Source organism: Poromitra crassiceps (assembly GCF_964638095.1).
Source record: "Poromitra crassiceps genome assembly, chromosome: 4".
NCBI classification, from domain to species: Eukaryota; Metazoa; Chordata; class Actinopteri; order Beryciformes; family Melamphaidae; genus Poromitra; species Poromitra crassiceps.
In genome coordinates, this window is record NC_139626.1 from 8,077,832 (window position 1) to 8,104,365 (window position 26,534).

A 26,534-nucleotide genomic window follows, 5' to 3' on the forward strand; every position below is an offset into this window, starting at 1 on the left:
ATTTAGATGAGGATATTATTATTATTATTATTATTATTATTATTATGTATTTATTTTATTTTTTTATTTTGTAAATGCAACTTTACTAGACAAGTACTACTAGTCTGATCCAGTGATCTGATGGTCTGATCCACACTCCATACCAGTTGGTGGCGGTAATGCACCAATTCGTTGTTTGCCAACCCACAATAAATCTAAAAAAAGAAGAAGACGTATGACGTACTGGAGCAGAAATCGATAAAATACTGAGGGACGCTTTTGCAGAAACTCGGACAACTGGGTCTGAGTGACAGTATGGACAATAATATATTAGTAACTGGAGCACGTTGGGGGGTGGTGGACACTATTTATTTATTTTTTCATAATTGATTGATATCTTTCACCTGCGGAGGGCAGTAAGACGCCAAGTCTTATACTGCTGAAAATCTGAAAGAAGAAGAAGAACTGTGAGAGGCAGCAATGTGCCGCAAGGCATCCAGTCTGCCGGAAATCTAATAGAAGAAGAAGAAGAAGAAGACGTATGACGTACGCTAGTTTGTTCTGACTTGCAAAATGGAAACAGTGCGGAACAGTGGGCTCGTTGGGAAAACACTCCCCTGGATTGGAACAATTTGTCTTTATCTTCAACAACAACAAGAAGCACAGCAGGCTGGACACTAAAACAGCAACCAGATACTTTGTGAAAGTAAGTAACGTTAGTTGACGATTGGCAGTGTCTACTTCCAGCTAACGTTTGCTTTAGCCAGGTTGTTAACGTTATCTCTCTTGTTTATTTGTTTGTTTACACAAAATGAGAAGGCTGGTCAATTCGAGCTACATCTGTTTAATGTGTTTATTCTAACAACTGCCACTTGTTATATCCACTCTGTCCGAATGTCTCTGCAATAGCTGTGGAAATAGTTGCCCGTCACTGTCAGGTAAATAGGTATGTTATTATTTATTGTCAGCGTTATATTAGGATACAGTAGTGTGGCCAGTGGTCGAAACTCCTCGGTCACCGAAGTGAAAGCCTCATTAGTTTCCCACAGTCTGCTCTCTGCCTGAAGCACTACTTTCTAACATACTGTGCGGTTTGGAAAAGCCCAGAGCGATAGCCACACATAGACCATTGTGTCGATGGGTGTATTTCTCTGCATATATAATGAAAATACTTGGTAGTGTGTGTGTAGTGTGTCAGTTCACCAGAACTTGGGATCTTTTGTAACTTTCCCATGTGTGAGGAAAGGGAAATGGGTGGGAGGGAGGGGGTATGCCACCATCCATGGTTATCAGTTAGACTGATCAAATGAGTCTTGATCTCCCTGATCTTGTTGGAGAGAGAGAGAGAGAGAGAGAGAGAGAGAGAGAGAGAGAGAGAGAGAGAGAGAGAGAGAGAGAGAGAGAGAGAGAGAGAGAGAGAGAGAGAGAGAGAGAGAGAGAGAGAGAGAGAGAGAGAGAGAGAGAGAGAGAGAGAGAGAGATGAGAGAGAGAGAGAGAGAGAGAGATGAGAGAGAGAGAGAGAGAGAGAGAGAGAGAGAGAGAGAGAAACTCCCAGAGAAATCTCTACTTTTCACTCTTTCCACAGAGCTCTTAAGATTCTTATTCATACTTTGATTCTCTGAGGATAAAATAAGACGCATGCGAGTGACTCAGTTGATTTGAGTTGAGCAACTTTTTTTTGAGGGTGAGTCATCATCAGCTCAGCACATCATAGGAGAGCTGCTCGCTTTGAGCTTTTGACACAGACCGTTGCATCGTCTCATTTCATCCATTGATTTCCAGATGTTCGCAGTGCACCGCAGCCTTCGGTAGGATGGAGAGCAATCACGAAGAAGATGTAAGTAACCTTTCACTTGTTTTCTGAAAAGCTAATTAGTGGATGTTCTCTTCAACTATGAATTTACCTTGTGTTGATGAATTTGACAATGGAAGTGCACTCACTCACTGCCCCCTCAGAGCAAATCCTACTAAACTTCCACTAAACAGATGTCAAAGAACAAAGCCTCCATTGATATGTTTAAAAAGCCTATGAGGAACATAGTTTGAAGGCAAGGGAGGCGTGTGCCATGCCGCCACAATAATCTAGTTCTCAGTCTGTTAATCTGACCATGATCAGCTCAACACACACAAACACACATTACTCATATTGTTTTTGTTTTTGCTTTGCCGTGTGAAATAACGTCTTTGTTTCTCCCCTCCAGGAGTTTGTTGCCGTGCGGGTCCAAGACCCCCGCATCCAGAATGAAGGCTCATGGAATTCGTATGTGGATTATAAAATATTCCTTCATGTGAGTAAAAATGACACCTCATTTTGCATCATGCCATATGCAGACGCTTTTATTGTGAGCTGCAGGAGTAGTTTGTTTCACATGAATATGCAGAACTTATATATATATATTTTTTATAATAATAGTGATAGTTAAACCCATGAAATAAACTCACTTGGAGATACTTGGAAAGAGTTTCTTCCAAGACAGGAATTTGTCATGAACCAGTCTAGTGTGGCCCTCAGGCGCAATCGTCAGCTCGCCTGACTGGCTCTCTGGAAAAGCGCCGTCTTACCTTACTGCTTAAAAACGTGTGGCATGTCGTCGGGCATTAAACTCACTTATTTCTGCATTCTGAAGGTTTCGGCAGGGTCAGATGGAACAAACTTAACATATCGGCATCCTAGTTACTTCAAAATGTTAGCACAATCTTTGAAAAACAGTGACTAGACAATATATGGATTCTTTACATTCTGAATAGACAGAAGTTGAGATGTTTTCAAGCCGACAGGGCTCTTGGATTGCTGTGTCAGCACTCGGCAGTATGTCTCATGCCCACATGGGCGTGATGCAGTTATGTGGCTGAGTCATGAAATTGGCCAAGATCATGTGACCTCTGGTGACCTTACCTAATCTTGTTGGTCATCATTATGTTATTTCTGTGTTTAAGTAAATGTGAGCCAAGGTATTTCTGACAAGGACTCAACAAAAACAACTGGTGTGCTGAACTCACAGTCTAGTCTGTTGGCCGGGTGCCAGGCCAAAAAAGCATGAAAATCAGATGAAGTAGGATGACTAATTTTCAATGCCCTTATTTAATAGAGCACAGCAGCAAGACAACACAACACAGATGTGTTTCAGCCATCGGCTTTCCTCAGCGTTCATTGCTGACAAGCAGCCAGCTCAGTCCAGTCAATCTATGTGGGGTAAATAAAGGCTAAACAAAAATAGATTGTTATAACTAGAGTCTAGACTAGAGATTAAGGGGTTTTAACAGAGGTTCAGATCGCTGGTCTCTCTTTTAGAATTCCAAATCTCACTCATCTCAACCTGCTTTAACATACGGGGGAGCAAATGTTATAGAGCTCATTTTTGTGACTACCTACAAGAATAAAAAATAAATAAAATAAAACAAAAAATTATATTTTCCCCCATTTTTATTTTTGCTTTAAGTGAAATGTTTCACGGTCACTCACGATTCATCTGCTAGCTGGTTGGCTTGGTTCCAGGCTTAAAAGTCTTTATATAAGGATTTTTCGAAATGTCTATGGAGAAAAGGAATGGGAAGATTTTCTTGTGGAACCAGAAGTGGGCGGTCACTGTGAACTCTCTATAGAAACACCTCGAGCAAAACTTGGCCCATGCACTGCTATGGTTGCCTGTCACTGCACTGAGGCTATAGACTTGCCTAATATTTAACCACTTCATCTAATCACCTACATTCTTCCTATTGATTATGGCTTGTCAAAAGGTGTCTTGTTGTGCAACATGTCTGGACTGTGTCCAACACTGTGGGAACAGGTCTGGCCTGTGAGAGCCTAATAATGGTTACTTCTGCCACAAGCCTACATTATACAAGCTCAGCAAAAGCTGAACAGCTGGAGCATTTGAGTCATTCCAGTCACCACGTTGACAAAATAATAACACTAAGGGCAGAGGAGGGGACTTCAACCTTTTCAGCTCAAGGACCCCTTGGTTGATAGAGACACAGAGCAGGGCCCCCAACGATTAAAAATAAAATTGTGTTGCATTTTAAGGCTGGCCTATTCTTAACATTTATAATCCAGCGCACACCAGGGTATCAAGATTGACACTTCTTTTTATGAATAGGTTACATTAAAAAAGCAAGGAGCGAACATGTTTTGCATATTGCTTCACTTCACCACTGGTGAGTGACACAGGGTAACACTGCAATTACCACTCATCATCATAGGTGTCACCCAAGAGAACAAAACAGATTTTTTTTTATAGATTATTACTTTAGGTTTTGCCTAAAATATATGCAGTGCTTTGACCGAATACCTTGGTGTAAGCTACCTTACACTGTAAGGTTTACATAATGTTTAATTATTGCTGACTGAATCAGCTAACTTGCGTTTTACAAATTATATTGTGTTAGATTTTGTAACACATTGAATCTGCCGAAAGCATCTCTCTCGACTCGTCATTTGATTGAATTTTTACTCTGAAATAAACATTACAATTGCTTCATAGTTTGGCTTTATATAATCTAATATTATTGAAAGTAATCCACACAATTTCCCCTTTTTATGCTCCCAGACCAACAGTAAGGCCTTCACAGCCAAGACGTCATGTGTGCGTCGGCGCTACAGCGAGTTTGTCTGGCTCAAGAAGAGGATGCAGAAGAACGCTGGCTTGGTGTAAGTTGTTGTGGGGAATGGGCAGTTAGTCCTTCTTTAGTATCTTTATTCACCTAGAAGGTAGGAAAGCTGAAGGGTATACATTATAACAAATGGAGACGTAGTAGAAGTAAGCGTTCCAGTGGTATTCACTCCTGGAGCACATAGTCGGCCTGGCCATCGGGACCCCCGGAACAAATCCCAGGTGGGCTGGTGGGCCGCTTGACCAGGCTTTTTTTTTTTTTTTTGGGGTTGAGACAGTGAACCCCAGTGGCCCACTTTGGGAATGCACCATCCCCACAGGATTACTCCTGTGGAAAGTGTATAGCTAGTAGAAGTGAGTGACTAAGCTAATAACCATAACAGCACATATAACATTGACAAAAATCTCGAAATAAATATACAGTATTTACCCTAATGAGAAAAGGAGCAAATATTGATGGTTAAAACTGAATAATGACATCACAACAGTCTAATGTTAATTTAAAATGAGATATTCTTCTAAATCTGCCTTCAAACGACCAACATTTTAGAAAAACAGACAAAAAAATGTGGCTGCGAGCTAAGGTTGCCGGTGAGATTTTTCGGCGGAGACCTTTGGTCGTCGCGAATGTTGCCCCCTCCGAATTTTGGCTTGCCCTTGTGTTTGTGCGTCAATGGGGCGGGGGTCGCGGAGTATCCGCGCCGCGGGCTGGTTGAGGTGGGCTGGTCTGGGTGGAAAAGTCCAGGGCCGTTTTTTAGTCCCAGTCCGACCCTGCTGGAGCAGCAGTGGGAGGCTCTTGGCCAGGGGCAACTTGACATCATAGCCCATCTGAGACCAACACTTCACAGCTCAATTCAGCAAAGATCTCCACTGAAAGAGCTTTCATCGCTCAAGTTGAAGCTCCTTTATTGTCTGCTTTCACAGAGATTTGTTGTAATGTGCAACAAGTGCCAACATACAGAAAGAAGAATAAAAAAAGATACAAGAAGATAAGAGACACATGGGCACATTGGTTGCATGTCATCAACCAAACTTTCTTTCACCCATTCGATGAAGCATTATGCCATATGAATTTACAAAAAATGAGAGATTAGCACTTTTTAACCGTCCTGTCTGTCTGTCTTCCAGGCCAGTCCCAGACCTTCCTGGCAAGTCCCTCTTCACCTTCAGCAATGAGGACTTCCTGGAGAGGAGAAGGAAAGGCCTTCAGGTCTTCCTCGACAAGTCAGTCAAAAAAGAAGTCAATATTTACTCTCGTGTAAAGAGATTACCTGTTTCACATGTATTATGTTATTTGCCTGCAGGGTGCTGCACATGACGGTATGTCTGTCAGACAGCCAGCTCCACCTCTTCCTGCAGACCCAACTGCCAGTGGGTCACATCCTGGACTGCGTGCAGGGCCACACCCCGTACACCGTGACAGACGCCATCCTCACCTACGCCTCATCCAATCGGGGCTTGGCTCAGGCTCAGGAGGACGACTTGATCAAGGAGCCCAGTCTGACTACAGTTTCTTATGAGTCCATGGAGAGGTATGAGCGGGTTCATACAGACATTACAATATGAAATTCAAGGACTTTCAAGTACATTTACAAGCACTGTTTTTTCATTTTCCTTCATGCAAAGCAAATAATTCAATTTTGAATATAAAGTTGCCCCAAAGGGGGGCATTGAATTTGACTTATGGAGTGTGCCTTAACTGGGAAACTGGATGGGAAAATATTTGGCCAACGTCAATTTAAATATTGAGTTTTAATTGTGGTAAATGCAGTAAAACAGGCCAGACTGGTCACTGGGTGTCTGTTCTCACATCCAGGTCAAAACTATGGCCAATATCAATACAATTAAAATAGAGATTATCAGAGATGCACACGTCATTTTTCCATGTCAGGTCTCAAGTCTTTTATGGCTGTAATGAGTGTTTTAACATCTGCTAACATGTTTGCTAACCGTCCGTATGAGCTAACTTTAACTTTCACATTACCATGACTGACCGGTCAGGTGCCTGATAGTTTGATGTGGTCGATCCAGCATGCTTTATTTTGATACTGCAGAGTGCAGACATTGCATTTAGCGGTTGTTGTTGTTGTTGTTTGGGCCTTGTGTTAAGTTATTATAGCCAAAGGTTATATGACAAATTGCACAGCAGCTGCAGGTGTGCTGCTCACCATAGTGTAACATCAGAGTTCTGATTCTGAGCAATTTAGTTATAATCACTTTGTGAACAAATCAAAATATAAGACCGTGTTATGTGGTTTATTTGAATTTCAAGGACTTTTCAAGCACTTGGTTTAAAAAATACATATAAAATTAGCTATTTTCAAGGTATTCCAGTACTTGATTGATTGTTTTCCCCTCAAAATCCAAGCACTTCAATGACCTTGTATTGAGCTATGGTATGAGCGACGGCTGAAGACGAAGAGTATTGATATGGAACTATAAATACAGAAGCAGCCATTATTCTCACACGCAGTCCTTACAGGAACTTAATACAATACATAAACAATGTGTATTAAGTTCCTTTAATTTATTGTCTATGTATTGTATTCCTGTAAAGCTAAACTTTTATACAGTATGCGCATGTGGTTAAATAAATGTATCGTCTTCTCTTCCCCAATCCACAGCCCAGCTCCACATCTCCCTTGCCTACAATATAAAGACCCCTCTAACCCTGGCCTACTCTCATCCAGCGACGCAGACCCTCAGGAGGGTATAGTGGAGGTCCATGATCAGGACTCGGTGGAGTTACAGCTCAGCCACACTGAGAAGGCCTCCCTAAGGGTCCTCCAGAAGAACAACCATCTAGAGGCCATTATTGAGCAACGTAGCCCAGCGGCGGTAACCTTTTTTCTGGGAGACAGCCGAGATCACTCAGCCGACGAGACCCAGCAGAGGAGCTGTCAAATACAGACACCAGTAGAGGTCCACTTCCCCATGGGGACGGGTTTTAAGGACAGCTGTGGGGTGGAATTGGACAAGGTGATTAATGACGACTGTGCGGTAATAGAAGAGAGCCATATAACATTAGAAGCAGCAAAAGAGACAGTTGCTAGTGCTCAGAGTCTTCCCCATTTAGACGCTCAGCAGGAAGCTGCTCACGGGGATAGTCTCGAGGAGGCTGATCTAGCAAAGGGCAACTGTGAGCCACAGGTTCCAGAACAGGATATCAGTTCTGGAAGGACTCCAGAATGTGCCAACTCCGAGGAAGAGGTTCTAGAACACCACACAAGTTCTGAGGAGTCAGTTGTAGAACATCGTGTCACGTCCGAGGACAAAGTTCTAGAACTTGTCGGTAGCTCCAAGGACCACATTCCAGATGTCAGCTGTCCGGAGGAGACTCTGAGCTCAGAGGGGCAAACATGCCCAGACAAAGAAGAACAGAGTGACGACCCAGAGAGCACAGAGAAGACACTGGTGTCAGCGATCGGTGAAGACGCACACAATGCGCGCGGTGTTCCAGATGTAGAATGTGGTGGCGACGACGACGACAAAGTTAAACAGGCAGTAGATTTGATTGAGACTAGCAATAAAGAGGACAGCGATGAGGACAGTCAGTCGTTGCCATCTTCGAATGGAAGCATCGCCAAGGTCAGTGATGAAGAAAGTGTTTGTGATGAGGAAGAGGACACTATCCAGAATGCAAACAACTCCCTGAAGATTTCCCCTGAAGGGGTCACTCTCTGGTCAGAAGTAGAGGGACCCAGCAGAGGTATTTTAGAGCTACAGGTGAACGGATGCCCCCTGGACAAAGAGAACATTTCTGACGTACACAATGTCCAGGAGGAGACGGACACGGTCAAGGCTACAAAGGATGAGGATCTCCAATACGCGACCGACATCAGTAGCTTGAGTAAAACTCTGGGCCTCACGTCAAGTGGGTTAGTAGGTGACGCAGATTTGACTGAGAACAGTGACTTTACCATCCTAGAGAGCAGTTGTTTGGCTGAATCAGCTGATGGGAGATGCACAGAGCAGGTTACCCTGTCCTCGCTGTCTTTGGATGCCTCAGAGGAGAGCCGTGAGGATGAGCTCCATTAGTTTTAACAACTAAAATGGCTACTAGACTCAGGCATGAAAAGGCACAGCCCTATCTAGGGCTGTTGCACACTCACTGAGCCTGAACAATGGATAGAGGAGATGTCCTTTGCCAAAGACACATTCGTTCACGCACACGTGCACCCGGTTCTGTTCATTCCAAAAAAAATCCTTAATTGAGGCTCATTATTCAATATCTTTAAAATATCAATGATCCAGTCTATAAGAGTGTTAACCAAGGATTTGAGTTGTATTCCTTGTTTAAAAAAATACCCCACCACAAAGTTCTACGTTTTTGTGATCAGACATTTTGTAGTAATTGGCATATTTTATCAAATTTATATTGATATAAAATGTCATTTTAAAATGAAATTATTCATACACATACACAGTTAATGTTGGCCCTGATTGTCCCCTCATTTGACCAGGTTACACACTGGCCAGAATGATGACTATTGACTAGTTTGTTTTGAACAGCAGAGGGTGCTCAAGTTCACAATTCCTGATTTCTGACCATAGGCACAGATCTGTGTTCATTGCTGTGTGAGCAGCGGAATTGTATATTTTTGGAATCAGATTGTAACTCAGATGTGATGCACCTGAAAATTTGTTTTAATTTTAATTTTATACTTTTGTCTACACAGAAAGCATTCGCTAGACATTTTATAACGAGGATGTAAAGCTAAAATTAAGTCACTGGAGTACCACTAAGGTGTCTTATTTTTCTCCTCATAAAGAAACCGCTATTAAGAAATTGTATTCATTTTGAAGTAAATCCATATTTGAAGATTGCTGGGCTTGATTATTATAGCACCAATACTAAAAGGCAAACCAGCACAAGAAGCACACAACGGATCTCAGAAGTGATTTGTTCATGTGAGCACCCAGTGCTCTGCGTTCAACAGCCTTGTTCAATATGAAAGATGGGCTGTATCACACTGCTGATTAACATAGGTGATGACAGACAGATAGGAATGTGACCCGGGAGAAACAGGTTATGGTTCCAAGTCAACATTCAACAACTGTCCTGCTGAGGAATGTCATGAGGACTGGAGTCACTTCTCCAACAATCCTGTGGTCCAGTGACATTTTTGTTTGTGTCCAATAGTGGCCTTGTTGAATAAGTAACCAAACCGACCCAGACCACAATGCTCTCTGTTTCTCGTTAGATATGTAAATGACTACTGACAAGTCACTAACTCTGAAACATTAACATACAAATACAAAAGTTGTAATGGTGGTGCATGCACATCTAAAAATGTTATTGTTGCAAATCAGGCTTATCTTGGCTACGAAACAAGTCTCAGTATAGAGCTGAAGATTAAACCAGTAACAAGTTACATGTTCGGAGTGAGGCCTGGGCCTGGCTGATGATCCAGTCATAATATGCCTGTCTGAACACACACTGTGCTAAACCTATAGATAGACACATACTTATTATTGTAAGACTGCTCTGATGAACACTGGGTTTTGTCATGTCTGTATTGTAAATGCAGCCCTATAGCCAACAGTGTTTCCCCTGTAATGATTGCCTCATAGTGGTGGACAAATTATAAAACATATTTTTCATAAAGCACAAATGTTTGGCAAATTTTCACATTTTGCCATTTCATCTGAATAAATTATCCAAATAAGATTTTCTTAGTGCAGCAAAAACACATGTAAACATACCAAGGGAACTAAAATTTCCCCCCAACAAAACAAGGAAACACTGGTGCTATAGTTTTGTTTGTGTTTTTTTGCAATATATGTTTGTGTTGTAATTTCTGTTATATCACCTATTCTTTGGCTGGGATTTTGCATCAAACCACTTCTACAAGAGGAAATTACTGAATTGAGCCTATTTGTCATCTACAGCCTGTTTTATCAGTTGTGTTGGTTAATGTTTATTCCATGTCAGTGTGAGGATACAACAGTACCTGTTTAAAGACTAGAGACAACTAAGGTGACTGTGAATTATCCTGACCTTAACCATAGTCTTTTACTGTGAATTATCTTGACCTTAACCATAGTCTTTTATAGTTTAACTCAAGGTCTGTGTGTTCACCTTTACTTCCAGCTAGTCCTTCCGACATGAACACACTGGGTTTTACTGTGATATTGTTTTCACGTGCTAATTAGCTTGTGCACTGTTTTTAAAAGGGACCCGGATTTTATTGTGCCATTTCACATAGAAATGAGCCTTTACACATTTCCTTTGTTTTTGTTGTGTGGTTAAGCTACATATTCCAAGTTGATTTATAGTAGGCTACATGATCATCCATGTTGCCCATCATAGCAGTGACTGCAGGAGGCCTTGATAGCACGTTTCATTAAACCTGAACTGTTCGTAGTCCACTCTGTCACCCACATCATGGGATCTAGCAGGCTGAATGTATGGCACCGACCGCACCGGGCTTTGCCTTCTGCATTTTCGATGGTTTGTGGTTTAGCTTGCTTGGACAGTTTTTGAAAGAAATATGTAGGTGAAAGGCCCCCTAAACCTAACTACAGGGGCAACAGGGAGGCAAAGTGAACGTCACTTCCTGCTTCAGCACTGTACCAGAGATTTTCATCCGCCCTTTATTTTCCCACTGATATTTTGTAAAATGCTTATAAAAATAGTTTTACTTCGTCAAACCAAACGGTTCAGATATATTTAGGATCGGGAGAAACCATAGAACATTTCACTTGGACCAAAACATTGAAAAAATATTTTAGTTAAATCCGCATTTTTTTTTACGTTTTGGTCTGAGTGACATGTTATGTGGTCTCTCCTGTTTCTAAATATATCTGAACCATTTGGTTTGAACAAGTAAAACTCTTTTGATAAGCATTTTACGAAATGTCTGTGGGAAAATAAATGGCAGATGAAAATCTCTGGTACAGTGCTGAAGCAGGAAGTGACATTCACTTTGCCTCTCTATGACAAACTGTGTCATGCATAAATACACAAATTGGAATCTAAATGTATTTCAAATAAATTGTTTTTCACATCCGTACGTTACTTCTGTGTATCCGTTTCAAAGCTTGCAAAAATCACAGCTATTCATATTGTCATATTCCCAACACATCAGCTGATGCTGTTAAGACATAGAATATTGGAGCGTGGCTGCCACCTAGTGATTGGTCACGAAATGAGTTGACGAACCAAACAGTCAAATTCAATAGATGAACTTTATGAAAAATATTTCAAACTGCACTCCAACACAACCTTTCTAATAATCACATTCACATTTACCACTGTTCACCAAGTTCATCAATTGAATTTCAATGTTTGGTTATTCAACTCGTGTTTTTCATAAAGTACAAAGCATCAGTTTATTTGATGCATGTCAGCAATGAATCCACCTTTGCAGTACCTTAACAGAGGAAATAATTTACAGTGCATTGACACATTATTCTATTGCTCATTTGAACTAATCAACTGATAAATCAGTCCACCATTGTTGTGCAACCTGCACATGAATATGAAGTAGGCCTTTTATAAATGGCAATTTCGACATGGAAAAAGAACGACTGTATTGCAGCAGATTTACATGGCATTACGTATAAACAATCTTATAAAAGATTATTTTCCGATTACAGAAGATGATCTGACGAGGTTGTCTCTTAAATCGATGGGCGGATGTGTCACCAGCAGCTCTAGAAGAAAAAAGGAACACGCTATCAGGGAAACCAATGCATTAATAATTCAGTGTTCATTTAAAGCCGTGCCTATCTAACCGTATTAGGGAATCATTTTCTTAAATAGGACAACTGACGCTGTAATCATGCTTTTGTTGCACATATTTATTATCAAGCATTGCCCATTGCACCGTTTAGATTGCTTTATGCAGTACTTCTTCCAGCCAGCAGATGCCATAAATGGCAGGTCAACGACTGAATATACCTCAGTGGCAATCTGGATGAGTACCAGGGGGACCGTTTCTGTGTATTAGGCCACAGTAATGGTCCATAATGCTGATGATAAGAGAGTGTCTCGGTACCTGTTGGAGCTCAGAGGATGTAGGCACGGTGCAGGAAGTCCTTGGGGACAATGCCCAGTGTGCCTTTCAGTTCGCCGACCCACCAGCCGTGAATGTTGTACTCCTGAAACCAAAATGAACAGATCAAGAACAGCACGTCTCCTATAGGGCTCAATTTACACAACAAATAAAGGGAGGTTCTAGCATTGGTGTTTAAACTTTACGTTGAGCAAAGAGTTGTGTTGTTGCTCTCATATTAAGACAAGAACAACTAGCTATTTGAAGGATTTTAACTGCAATCTTATGTGACCCTGATGCTTTTAAATGGCCAATAAACAACAAGAAGCCACCATGTCTGATGGGTTCTTGAAATGATCTTGTTTAGTGTAGGATAGCAAACCATAGCAAAAGAAAACCAGGAGTTCAGGCCCCAGACACAACAGCCATGTGCAATATGCTGCATTCTAATGGATTCTACAAGCTTGGGGGTCTTGCTATAAAAATATGGAAAACAGTTAATCAAACTGAGGTGACCATATTAATATCGTATTCATATCTGAAATAAAACTGCTTAATTCCAACTGCTATTGAACTGCCTACAACCACAAGCCATAACCACTGCCTGCAAGTTTCCAGTGATTAGCCATGAAAATGATCTTGCTTTGTGTTCTCCTCCTGAGAATTATATGTTATATGATCAAATAAAAACATGGGATTGTATTTTTGCAAATGCTAGATCTATGTCATATGTTAAACAAAATAATAATAATAATAATAATAATAATAATAATAATAATAATAATAATAATCAAAATCACCATAATCAAACTCAACATGGAGACTTTCTCTAATCCAATAAGACGGTTTTGAAATGAAGTATTCAATAAAAAAAATCAGTAGATATTTATAAATTGAACTACAATAAATTTTGGCATTCTCAGGACAGGATGAGTTCCTACACATTTTTGTTCCATTAGAATGTGAACTATCCCTTTAAAGTATCTAATGATTAGATACTTTAAAGGGATAGTTCACATTTTTTAAAGTCTAGCCCCATTTGCTATTTTAATACCAATAATGAGGTTGATAGGGTTCTTTCTCGGCCCAATCCATGCTGTTCCTCATAGTAGCTCTGGAATGTTGGGGGGAAACAAATATAAGGTCAATGGGGTCACGCTCCTGTCCAAGCTGACTGAGGGAGGCTCACTAAAATGTCATCTGCAGTGCACCCACACACACACACATACACACACACACAGTGCACAGAAAAGTACATTTCAGTGAGCTTCAGTCAGCTTGTACATACAGGAGCGTGACCCCAGTGACCTTGCATTCAGTTTTGCCCAACTTGCCAGAGCTACTATGAGGAACAGCATGGATCGTGCCGATAAATAACTTGACCAATCATCATCATTGTAAGTAGCAAAATAGATAAATAAAGCCTAGCCCTTAAAAAATGTGAACTATCCCTTTAAATTTAAACCCCATCAGCAGGAGGTACACGCACCAAATTCATTCTCCTGCGATTCATTCAAGTGCTCCTGTGCATTTTGACGTGATTGACTTACATCAACCACCATATGATAATCTGATCACGGTAGTTGGACTCCAACTGCTGGATCAATATTTGGCCCGGGACCAGGGGGGCGTTCAAGCCCAGCGGCACCTGCCCACTGTCATTTCCCCGCCCTGATGGAACGCAAAGTCTGGCCGCTCGTCTCTCCTCCGTTCTCTGGCAGATTGAGAATGGGTGTGTGAACGGTTTATCTCGGCACCGAGAGGACAGCATGAAATGGCTGACTGCTCGACTACGCACGTGCAGGCATACTACACACACGCACGCACACACACACACACACACACACACACACACACACACGCACACAAACACACACACATGTATATATTAGGGCTGTGCAATAAAATCGATACGGCAATATATCGCAATACTTTTTTCCGCAATACTGTATCGATTAGGGGTGTCACGATACACTCAGTTCACGATACGATACGTATCACGATACTGGGTTCACGATAACGATACGATACGATACGATTTTAATAATATTTTTTAAAACTTGAATAATGACAATATATGACTGGAAAAGTAGTATTTTATTTGAAATGCACAAATACAAAACATGCTGTTGTGGGAAATTGTTATTACAATAACAACTAGAAAAAACATGAGATTGGAGATAAGGCTTATCTTGAAATAGAATGAGTTACACCGTCACTTAGATTTACTTTGAACTAAAAGGTTTCTCAGCAGTATAAATTCTCATTATGCATCTTCAGTTTTTCTTCAAACTCAAACAACAAGACTTTTCTTAGTCTATTTTTTATGCATCTTCAGTTTTTCCTGTCAAGTAAACAGTTTTGCCAGAAACTCAATTGAATGGTTTCTCTCCTGTATAACTTCTCATGTGTCTCTTCAGAGACTTGTTCAACTGAACTACTTTCCACACATTGAACTTCAACAAACAAAGACGTTTCTTTGTCTATTTTTGAAAAAAAAAAAAAAAAAATTTTTTTTTTTTTTTTTTTTTTTCTTCACGATATGAGATTTCATCTCAACGATACATATCGTGACGTTTTACTATCGCGAAATTTCGTGGGACGATATATTGTGACACCCCTAGTATCGATATTTCTGAAAATGTTCATGATATATCGCCATATCGATTTTTTTGCACATCCGTGCGTGCAGTGACACAATAAGAATACTTTTTTTTTTCAGTGCGTTCAGTAAGACACTCAACACGCAGTAGTTTTGACTAAATTTGTCCACCAAGTTATCAATATAAAGTGATGTACATATTATTACACTACCTGGGTGGTACACAGCGCGTTGTATTTTTAGCTCTATTTTAACATTTTCAGTAAATTATGTAGGCTACAGTATTGCAATATATCGCAATATGTATTGTATCGCAATGTATCGTGATACAATCGTATCGTGACCCATGTATTGTGATACGTATCGTAAGGTCCTTGCCAATACCCAGCCCTAGTATATATACAGCTTTTCTAAATACACAAGTGTCATAGTCTATTTGTATGGAAAATAGCAGTTTGGTCCTCTTCCACAGATGACATAGGCCTACAGTACAAGCTGAACATGGCATGCACCAGATGAATCCACACACACACACACACACACACACACACACACACATACACACGATACATGGCATATTGTCAATGGTCCAGCCAATCATCCAGACCTGACACCCCTCTCTCCAGCCAGAAGAATGAGAGGCAGGCCTGCTGCTAATGAGGGCCAGGATGGATGGGCCGCTTAGCCAGCGACGAGGCAGGAGACTCGAGTGTTTTTAGAGCAGGTATAGTTAGAGACGAGGCAGGAGACTGGAGTGTTTTTAGAGCACGTATAGTTAGAGACGAGGCAGGAGACTGGAGTGTTTTTAGAGCAGGTATAGTTAGAGACGAGGCAGGAGACTCGAGTGTTTTTAGAGCAGGTATAGTTAGAGACGAGGCAGGAGACTCGAGTGTTTTTAGAGCAGGTATAGTTAGAGACGAGGCAGGAGACTCTAGTGTTTTTAGAGCAGGTATAGTTAGAGACGAGGCAGGAGACTCGAGTGTTTTTAGAGCAGGTATAGTTAGAGACGAGGCAGGAGACTCGAGTGTTTTTAGAGCAGGTATAGTTAGAGACGAGGCAGGAGACTCGAGTGTTTTTAGAGCAGGTATAGTTAGAGACGAGGCAGGAGACTCGAGTGTTTTTAGAGCAGGTATAGTTAGAGACGAGGCAGGAGACTCGAGTGTTTTTAGAGCAGGTATAGTTAGAGACGAGGCAGGAGACTCGAGTGTTTTTAGAGCAGGTATAGTTAGAGACGAGGCAGGAGACTCAAGTGTTTTTAGAGCAGGTATAGTTAGAGACGAGGCAGGAGACTCTAGTGTTTTTAGAGCAGGTATAGTTAGAGACGAGGCAGGAGACTGGAGTGTTTTTAGAGCAGGTATAGTTAGAGACGAGGCAGGAGACTCGAGTGTTTTTAGAGCAGGTATAGTTAGAGACGAGGCAGGAGACTCGAGTGTTTTTAGAGCAGGTATAGTTAGAGACGAGGCAGGAGACTCGAGTGTTTTTAGAGCAGGTATAGTTAGAGACGAGGCAGGAGACTGGAGTGTTTTTAGAGCAGGTATAGTTAGAGACGAGGCAGGAGACTGGAGTGTTTTTAGAGCAGGTATAGTTAGAGACGAGGCAGGAGACTTGAGTGTTTTTAGAGCAGGTATAGTTAGAGACGAGGCAGGAGACTCGAGTGTTTTTAGAGCAGGTATAGTTAGAGACGAGGCAGGAGACTCGAGTGTTTTTAGAGCAGGTATAGTTAGAGCAGGTATAGTTAGAGCAGGTATAGTTAGAGACGAGGCAGGAGACTCCAGTGTTTTTAGAGCAGGTATAGTTAGAGACGAGGCAGGAGACTCGAGTGTTTTTAGAGCAGGTATAGTTAGAGACGAGGCAGGAGACTCGAGTGTTTTTAGAGCAGGTATAGTTAGCCACCATAAGCAGATCGTCCATCCAGGTCTGCGGAGCAGAGGGCCGTTTATTATCATCCTCATCTTCCCACCCTTCCAACCACCCTGAGACCTGTGACTCGGTGACGTTCAATAGATACTTGGCTCTCTGACAAACTCTGACTGACAACAGAGAGCCAAAGTCGGCGTCACCTCCTGCTTCGGCATGCGCACCAAGAGATTTCATCCGCCAGTTATTTTCCCATAGACATTTCGTAGAACGCTTCTAAAAACAGTTTTACTTGGTGAAACCAAACGATTCAGCTATATTTAGAAACCGGAGAGACCATAGAACACTTCAATTTCACTCAGACCAAAACAAACAAAAAAAACTTTTTTTTGTTTTTTTTTAACCCGCAATTATTATGTTTTACACATTTGTCAGAGTGAAATGTTCTATGGTCTATCCCGTTTCTAAATATAGCTGAATCATTTGGTTTCACCCAGTAAATCTATTTCTATAAGGATTTTACGAAATGTCTATGAGAAAATAAATGGCGGAGGAAATCTCTTGGTGCGCACAGTATGCCCAACCCGGAAGTGGGCGTGACTTTGGCTCTCTATTCAGTGCATGCCTGAGCTTATGACCCAGGGGAAAGTAAGTTTGAAAGGGGCAAACAATACTCCATATTTGCATTGTGTGCACCCCACAATAATGCAGATAGAGGGGAAGGCCTGCTTGTGGATAGCTGGCTCCGCGGTACTCATTCGCGAGGACATGAACAGAGGAGGAGGAGGAGAGGAAAGACAGACGGACGAGGGGGGGGGGGGGCATCAGAGAGAGGGAGCGAAACAGTTTTTCTCTCCCTTGGGGGTGTCACAGCACCACAGTGACAGAGAGTTTTATTTATCTCCACGGCCCATCTGTGCAGTCGGTCTCAAACACTCCCCGAGAAAGGTCTTTTGGATTATCAGCACCGCCATTTTAATACAACTGCTACATCACAGACTGGGCGCCAATGGCAGTGGAAGTCTGTCAGGCGTGCAGAGTCCATCTTCCTCATACTTTGAAACGGGTTCATCCAGAGTACACCTGCTGTAATAGGGACATTCAAAAGAGGCTCGGAGAGTAAATTATCCAAATGACAAAAACTATGCTAACTCCTCAATGTCCTCTTCCTTCTGTTTGTTTTTCTCATTTTTTGTCTTTTAGGTTGATTTGTTTGTTTGGAGTGCGTTTGCATCTTCGCCTCTGAAAAACACTAAGGTTGAGGATAAAATAAAAAAAAAGAAGACATTTCTAGTCGTAGTGGCGGTGTGACTGATGAGACAAGTTTAGTATTCATTTTCTGAAATGGAACGCATGTTCCATAACGAGGGAGGACAGCATGGAGTGAGATCACACTGTAACGTGCTCTCCTCTCCGGGGTTAGGAAATCAAGTGTCCCTCAGCAGCTGAGCTCTGGAAAATGTCGAACGTTATCTCATTAAGAAGATGTACCGGGATACACAGAATACGTTGTCTGCGTTGTGCGTTGTGTGTGTGTGTGTGTGTGTGTGTAACGACACACGTGTGACAGTCGGAGGCTGTGTTTGCCGCGGCCTGCATGCAGATCAAATCACATCTCAGACTGTGTTGAAGAGCTGGAGAGGCGGGCTGGCGCAGAGGTGGGGGGTGGGGGTGGGCGAGGAGAACAGCGCCGTGCGGTGGCGGCTGCGGCGCGTCGACTCGTTGACCTCCCGGTGACTCCTCCGCCGAGGGAGCGCAGAATGAACGTGGGCGGGGCTGGCGCTGAGAGTGGGTTGCCATGACAACACCTGCAGTGTACCGGCGCGATCGTTTATTTACCACTCAGGGGGCTGGCTAATGGTGGCATTCTGATAGGACCCATCGCTCATGTTCCCGGGCCGGAGGACGGATTGACAGCTACCCAAGCCTGAAGCCGGGGAGAAGGTGAGCGGAGGTTGGCTGGCAGGGAAAGACAAGGACTGAAGCAGGTGTGTGGTGTGAGACCATGTCATGTGTCAAAAGACAGATTTCATATCTCTCTCTCTCTCTCTCTCTCTCTGTATCTCCATCTCTCTTATCTTGTCCCAGAAAATGCTCCTATTTTGGGAAAATGCTACTGGGGAAAAAAAATGACAATTTTTGTTATTCTACAGAGATCGTGACTGCATGTGCTTCTTTTTTCCCCCTTTCTCATCTTTTTCTGAAACCCACACACACATGCTCGCACACACACACACACACACACACACACACACACACACACACACACACACACACACACTCTCCCAAATGCATACAAACCAGAGGGAGTGCTAATAAGCCTGACACATGAGGCATCTCTCCTCGGCCACCAGCTGACTGAGGCAGGCCTTGGGCGTGATGGAGCGCAGGAAGTCTCTCATTGCCCTGCCGCTGAACCCGCCGCCTGGGTGTTACAATCTCTCCCTTCCTCCCTCCTTCTCCCCACCAACCCCCTCCCCTCTTTCTTCCTATCTCTCTCCTTCAGTCTCTCCTCTAACAGCCTTTTCCGCTTTCTCCCCATCTCTCTCTCTCTCTCTCTCTGTCTTTTTCTGTTTTTCTTTCGCTGCCTTTCTCTCTCTCTCTCTCTCTCTCTCTCACTTTCTCTCTCTCCCTCTATCTCTCTCGATCTCCCCCTCCACATGGAGTCATCAGATACACTGCAGCCCTGCAGTTCCTCCATCACTAGTCGCCCTAACAAAGAAACATGGACACCTCTACGAGGCGGGAGCCCATGATCTGTTTAACCCGCAATCAGGTTAGAGAGCCCTCCTCACTGCTCACGCAGGTACACTTCCTTAAGTCCTCGAGAAATGTCCCGATAATACCTGAAATAGGGAGTCAGGGGGGGGCAGCAGGGGTAATTATTCTCAGGGTATAAAGGATACATTGTGTGTGAAGAAGAAAAAAGATCTTGGCGATATCCATTTAGAAATATGGATGATAATTCTGCACAACCAGAGATTGAAATGGCTACTTAGTGTCCATTTTTTTCTCCAAGTGGGCTTTTAATTAAATCAGCGGATTGGCTTGAAAGTGGAAACATGACAGAGCATGAGAACGTTTGAAAAGATCTCGGGGACGATGAGATTTAATCAAAAGAAAACCTACTCGCTCCTTTCTAATGCACGCCTGGGATTACGGATGGCTCCTTAACTTAATAGCAATTTAAAGTGGATTTGTGTATGCCGCTGAGTGTCTGTAATGATGGCTGTTTACGCCGCCCCTCATTTCTCATAATTAAGCAGAATGGATTGGGGGGGGGGGGGGGGGTTCTGGGCTATTGGCCTGGGCTGAATAATGACCTACTGTAGTTGACCGGGGGATGACCGCTGCCTCCTGCATGACCCCAAACCCCAGACTCACCCCCTGCTACTTTGGGTGGTAAATAGGATGTCTTGGCCTGTCTATAGCGTCTTGGTGTCTATGGCCACAATAGCAGCGAGGGGTCTTTAAATCGGTGTGTGTGACAGAGAAAAGGAGAAAGGAGAGGGGGCACAGGGTGCACACAAAAGGATAAAGGGATCCCCCTCTTTTGTCTCTCTTGCTTGACTTTTCCCATCTGATTGTCCCCCCCCCCTGTTCCCCCCCCCCCCTTTCCTTTTCTTCAGCTGCATTCACTTGGTGTGACCTGTGGGCAGCGGGCCAAACCGGCTTGTAATGGCCGCTTGCCGGTTATGACCTTAAAGAAAGAGGAGTGTCACAGCACTTGGATAGAATACGAGTGGCCCTTCAGACACCGTGTGAGGCGATTTTTTTTAATAGTACAACAATCCGGACCCTGTCTAAAAATATAATTTGCATTTTTTATTGGTGTAGCTCTGACTGTAAATCACATTAGGTAAATTTATATAAGGTTGTAAATCAGGCTTTGGTTGTGTGTGTGTGTGTGTGTGTGTGTGTGTGTGTGTGTGTGTGTGTGTGTGTGTGTGTGTGTGTGTGTGTGTGTGTGTGTGTGTGTATGCGTGTGTGTGTGTGTGTGTGTGTGTGTGTATGCGTGTGTGTGCGCACGCTTGTGTGAGTAGGCTGTCAATTGTGTCAACGTCTTCACGTCACTCTCGCGGACACTGCTCGCCACCGCCACAAGGTGTCAGTGGTGTCCATGTTCTCATTGTCTCTAACAAGCGAACACCACCACTTTCCAAGGGGGCTGCAACTCTACACTTTTGGCCAGATATGATGCGACGGTCTACTCTAGGAAACTGCACTGGATTGGCTGACCGGTCTCTCTCTCTCTGGGCTTTGGTTGGACAGAGAGGCTAGAGGAAGAGAGGTGAGCCGGGAGAGACAGGGAGAGTGAGAGAGAGGGAGAGAGAGAGAGAGAGAGAGGGAGAGGTAGCAACGCTGCTTGCCAGAGTTTAAAGGACCCTGGACGGGTTTGTGTCGTAAATCTCTCCCCACTCCATCCCGCCGTTCTCCATGAGTGCCTGTGGGAATACAGGAATGTGACAGCTGACCTGTAGAGCCCATGTCTTTTGATTCTGGATACATAAATTAAGAGGGAAGGAATGCTGGACAACCTTATGGATTAGTGAGGGGACATGCTCAGCAGAGAATACAAGCATTATGTCGGGGGGGGGGACGATTGCGTTTAGTCATTGTGATATCTTGTCATAAATTAATTAACCCACCCTTTATTATAACAATATAGTGTAAATTCTACAAAACATATTCGTGGCTTGTTATGCGCCGTGCTGCATTTTAGGTCTTCATGATGGCGTGGGGAAAAGTGAACCATCCAAACATTAGCATCAAGTCAAAAAAAAAAAAAAATCTGCGCGTGGGATATTGCAAAAAAAAAAAAGAGGGAAAAGCTGAGCGATGTAGTATTTTGTCATTACACAGTAAAATGTCAGTGTGAAGCCATAATGCGCATTAGAAAAATGCAAGCTCTCAGAAATGAAACGCCAGAGCAGAAATGGGGAGATGGATTTGACGGTGTGTTTCTAGGCCATGTATCAGCGCGCGCCGAGCGGTGCCATCGAGCTACACAGGCATCGCTGAAACCAGAGGCAGAGGCGCGCTACGAGATTAATTCTCTTGAACTAATGGGATTCCTATGAGTTGTGAGGTTTCTAATTTATTTACTTTGTCACTGATACACAGATATTGCACACACACGCGCAATCACACGTGTACACATCCACACGCACACACACGCGCACACACACACACACACACACACACACGCACACAGCAAATACACAAGGGGGGGAGGGGGAGGAGGGGGGGCACACAAATACAGTAAAAATGCCCCCACTTTACAGTAAGTGAGAGATCAATATTGATGGATGGGGGCCTTTTATACAATCGGCATGTTCTACTCAGTTCACAGCCATATGACACCACGCCTGTGGCTATCCCATTCTGCACTTCAGCAGTCAATCACATCGCAGCTTTAAAAATAACAGTTTGTTAGCACCATTGATTTAGCACTTAGAGCGTGTCCTTATTACCTTGTAATTATGGTCAGTGTTGACATAACAGCACAGACAACCGGGGCCTCCCACCCCTCCACCAGAATTTATGGGCCCTGCTTTTATTACGGCCATTTCATGTGTCCGGGTCCCCAGTTAAGAGACGGGCTTGAGTTCTAGCCAAGGGTCCGTATTTCACTGGCGGAGGTCAGGGTTCCCAGGAATCCCCCGTAAAGTAAAGCGGCACGCTGGTGGGCCTGCGTGTACACACAGAGGAAGACGCGGGGGGAAGCCCTCCCCACGGGCTCATTAAAATAAATAGCCGATTACGGGCTATAATCCAAATAATGCTATTCATGAGGGAAATGTGATGCCATTAGGAAGGCAGAATGGGACACGGGTGGAGTCCTGTCGTCACACAAAAGCAAACATTCGGGTGTCGTCCGTCCGGAGATCACCTCTAAATCATTTACAGCCAGAACCCGCACTTTAAATCCATTAGAGGATAGTTAGAGAATACGCTCTCGTAGTCTGTCGCCATGTTATGACTCAGGCGTCCATCAGCTGGACAACATACACAGAGTAGTCTGTGTCATTGTCACAGAGTGGGAGCCATGTCACAGAGTGGGAGCCATGTGACAGAATGGGAGCCATGTCACAGAGTGTGAGCCATGTCACAGTGTGTGCGCCATGTGACAGAGTGTGAGCCATGTGACAGAGTGTGAGCCATGTGACAGAGTGGGAGCCATGTGACAGAGTGTGAGCCATGTCACAGAGTGTGAGCCATGTCACAGAGTGGGAGCCATGTGACAGAGTGTGAGCCATGTCACAGAAAGTGGGAGCCATGTGACAGAGTGGGAGCCATGTCACAGAGAGTGTGAGCCATGTCACAGAGTGTGAGGCATGTCACAGAAAGTGTGAGCCATGTCACAGAGAGTGTGAGCCATGTCACAGAGTGTGAGCCATGTCACAGAAAGTGTGAGCCATGTCACAGAGAGTGTGAGCCATGTCACAGAAAGTGTGAGCCATGTCACAGAGTGTGAGCCATGTCACAGAGAGTGTGAGCCATGTCACAGAAAGTGTGAGCCATGTCACAGAGAGTGTGAGCCATGTCACAGAGAGTGTGAGCCATGTCACAGAAAGTGTGAGCCAAGTCACAGAAAGTGTGAGCCATGTCACAGAGTGTGAGCCATGTCACAGAGAGTGTGAGCCATGTCACAGAGAGTGTGAGCCATGTCACAGAAAGTGTGAGCCATGTCACAGAAAGTGTGAGCCATGTCACAGAGTGTGAGCCATGTCACAGAAAGTGTGAGCCATGTCACAGAGAATGTGAGCCATGTCACAGAGAGTGTGGGCCATGTCACAGTGAGTGTGAGCCATGTCACAGAGAGTGTGAGCCATGTGACAGAGTGGGAGCCATGCCACATGTGCATCCAACCTGGACTTGGTTTGTTTTTCGGCAAGCAATCTGTATCGGACGATTTTTACCTCAAATATGCGATCGGCTCATTGCCGATATTTTTTTATATTATCATTATTATATATACTGTATATATATAAAAAAAAAAAAAAAAAAAAAAAGCCCTATCACTAATCAGGCTTTCCAATGATATAAAATACAATGTCAATTGGTATTATTAAAGGGGACAAATAATCAACCGAAATAACGTTTCCAAACTTTTTTTGAGGAGTTTATATATCGGTGATCGGTAATCGGTGATCGGTCGATGATCGGTTGGGCAGATATTTCCCATAGGCGATCGGCAATCGGTGATCGGTGGCAAAAACGTAATCTGACCCCTACAGTGTAAGGTAATATATACCAGGCAGACAGTGGTGTAGTCTACCTTTTTTCAGAGGGTATACTGTGACTCTGACTCTGGGGGGGGGCGTGGTTTCGGCCGGAAGTGGGCGGAGATTCGACCCATTTCTTGTTGTTGTTCCTCCCCAAATTTACAGAATAGCTTCAGCCATCAGCTTCATCTTGCTTCTTCGGTCGCTATTCTGTCTCCTGAAGATTTGTTTGCCGACGGGGAGAAAGCCCCACGTGATAGCCACCCGTCAATCTCTCTCTCTCTCTCTCTCTCTCTCTCTCTGCTCAACGCTGTAACACCATTTTATTTTGAAATTCAGTTGACTTTGCCATTTCCCACGGATATTGTCGCGTTTTTCTTTCCTGGCTTGACAGAAAAAGTCTGCCTCCTTCACGCGCCTTGTCGGCTTGAAAATAGAACTCATGTAAAAATCGGCGCAGCTCAGGCGAGGCGTGGGTACACGGAAGGTTCACGTTGAGGCGCCCTGTGTACACAGCCTCATTGACTAAAAAGGACGCCTTTAAAAGCGTGGGTAAAGGCAAGGCTTGGGTGCTGTGTGTGGACGTAGGGTAACACACAGAGCGCACAGGGTGAATTTTATGAATGGAAATTGAAACCGATACGTATCATAGCGCATTTCCCAGTGCGCCAACGCAAATCTGAGTAATTTCGCAGTGTGTAGATTGCGTCTACCTGCGTTGCACGTAGACTACACCACTGCAGGCAGAGCTACCAGGCTGTTTCTAGTGCAGAGCCAAGTTCCCTTAGTTTCCAAAGTAAAGGGGCAGCTGTGGCTCAGGAGGTACTGTAGGAGGTACTGTAGGAGGTACTGTAGATCGTCCACCAATCAGAAGGTTGGTGGTTCGATCCCCGGCTCCTCCAGTCCGCATTTCGAAGTGTCCTTGGGCAAGACACTGAACCCCAAATTGCTCCCGATGGCTGTGCCAGCGCGATGCGTGCCGCCTTCCGTGTGTGAATGGGTGAATGTAGGCACATTGTAAAGCGCTTTGGATAAAAGCGCTATATAAATGCAGTCCATTTGAGCATTTACCATAAAGTGCCTTTATCATCCTTCTATGAAAAATGGATGTGGCTGTTTTGACATTTTCCCCCATCAAGCAGAGCACACAGAGACACAGAAGGCACCTCATTTATCTGGCGCTGCCACGAGAACCTCAATTAAAAGTTAATCTTCCTGCGAGGAGCATATTTCACCTGTCCCCAATTTGCTGTTTGAGACGAAAAGCCTCCATTCCATTCAGTTCAAACGGATAGTGTTTGCTCATGTTTGGACATTTTAGTAGGACTAAAATCTTTATTTCTTTAATTTATTATAAGAGTCATTATACTTATTCATGTAGACACAACTGTCATGTATTTACTAAAATTCGCCAATATCCAATGATAAATTGTGAAGATTCAGTGGCTCCGATATAGATTCAAGGTCATTGGTGATTAAAATTGCAACAAATTAAGTTGAATCCATAATTTGTCATTCACGACCACACCAAAAAAAAAAAGGGACGTTACTGAATATACAGTAATGCCCTCCCACTCCGCATCAAATAATGTCAACGCAGTACATGATGATTCGATTGCAAATCAACCAATAGCAGCAGTCTGGGAACAAGTCCCTGTGCGCAGCTGAGTAGAAGTGCCCAAATTACAAGCCATTGATTTCCAGTAGGGTGGCCTTTCACTAGTAGATACTCTGCATGTAACAAGATGGCCATAAAACACAGGGAAATAGATTGAGAGAAAAGAGCTGAGATGCAGGATGGCCTCACCTGCAGTTTATGTCAAACAGAAGAGGAGGGCTTCGCATGGCTGCTCACTCAATTAACCCCTATGATACAGGCTCCATAATGAACAACAGCACCATTACCCAGCACCCCAATGGCACTTCACCCTAGTGGCCCGGGAATAGACAATGTGCCACCGTCGGTGCTTCACTGCCGCATCGAGACCCGAGCGCTGACTATCAGGGAAATGTAGCTGTTGGGTACATCAGCATGTTCATAAAGTAAATGAGGACAAATTGATTATTGGAGTTGATGTTGTTTAACCCTTAATTAATTGCACATTCTGCACATTTGCACCACGTTTTACTCATTTTAAACTAGCGTAATTACTACAGTAATTATGCACGCCGTGATTCGGGGATGTAATCAGGAATCGCATCTTTGGGACGGGGGAAACTGTAATCTCCCGTTTCGAAATTTGTCATTTGTGTGTCC

The 26,534-nt window shown here is 43.5% G+C and overlaps 2 protein-coding genes across 2 annotated transcripts in view; one reads left to right on the forward strand and one right to left on the reverse strand.

Annotated features, from left to right (window-relative positions):
- Positions 1–554: 554 nt before the first annotated feature.
- snx11 (sorting nexin 11) lies at positions 555–11,554 on the forward strand. Its single transcript, XM_083635166.1, has 7 exons — positions 555–685; positions 1,762–1,816; positions 2,181–2,267; positions 4,527–4,627; positions 5,718–5,813; positions 5,894–6,121; positions 7,214–11,554. Exons 2-7 carry the CDS (start codon positions 1,793–1,795, stop codon positions 8,625–8,627), a joined length of 1,950 nt encoding a protein of 649 aa, XP_083491292.1. The 5' UTR covers positions 555–685; positions 1,762–1,792; the 3' UTR covers positions 8,628–11,554.
- A 309-nt stretch (positions 11,555–11,863) lies between these two features.
- skap1 (src kinase associated phosphoprotein 1) overlaps positions 11,864–26,534 on the reverse strand; it is a 41,342-nt gene continuing 26,671 nt past the window's right edge. The window contains exons 12-13 of the mRNA XM_083634691.1: positions 12,593–12,695; positions 11,864–12,248 (exon numbers count right to left, since the gene is read on the reverse strand). Of these exons, the coding sequence (XP_083490817.1) occupies positions 12,603–12,695 (93 nt within the window). The 3' untranslated portion in view covers positions 11,864–12,248; positions 12,593–12,602. The remainder of the gene's footprint in view (positions 12,249–12,592; positions 12,696–26,534) is intronic.

Excerpts from the sequence above, each read along its gene's own strand:
- snx11 (XM_083635166.1), top strand. The coding sequence starts at position 1,793 with ATGGAGAGCAATCACGAAGAAGAT. Across the intron at positions 4,628-5,717 it reads CAGAAGAACGCTGGCTTGGT|GCCAGTCCCAGACCTTCCTG; the intron begins GTAAGTTGTTGT and ends TCTGTCTTCCAG. Across the intron at positions 6,122-7,213 it reads TCTTATGAGTCCATGGAGAG|CCCAGCTCCACATCTCCCTT; the intron begins GTATGAGCGGGT and ends CCCAATCCACAG.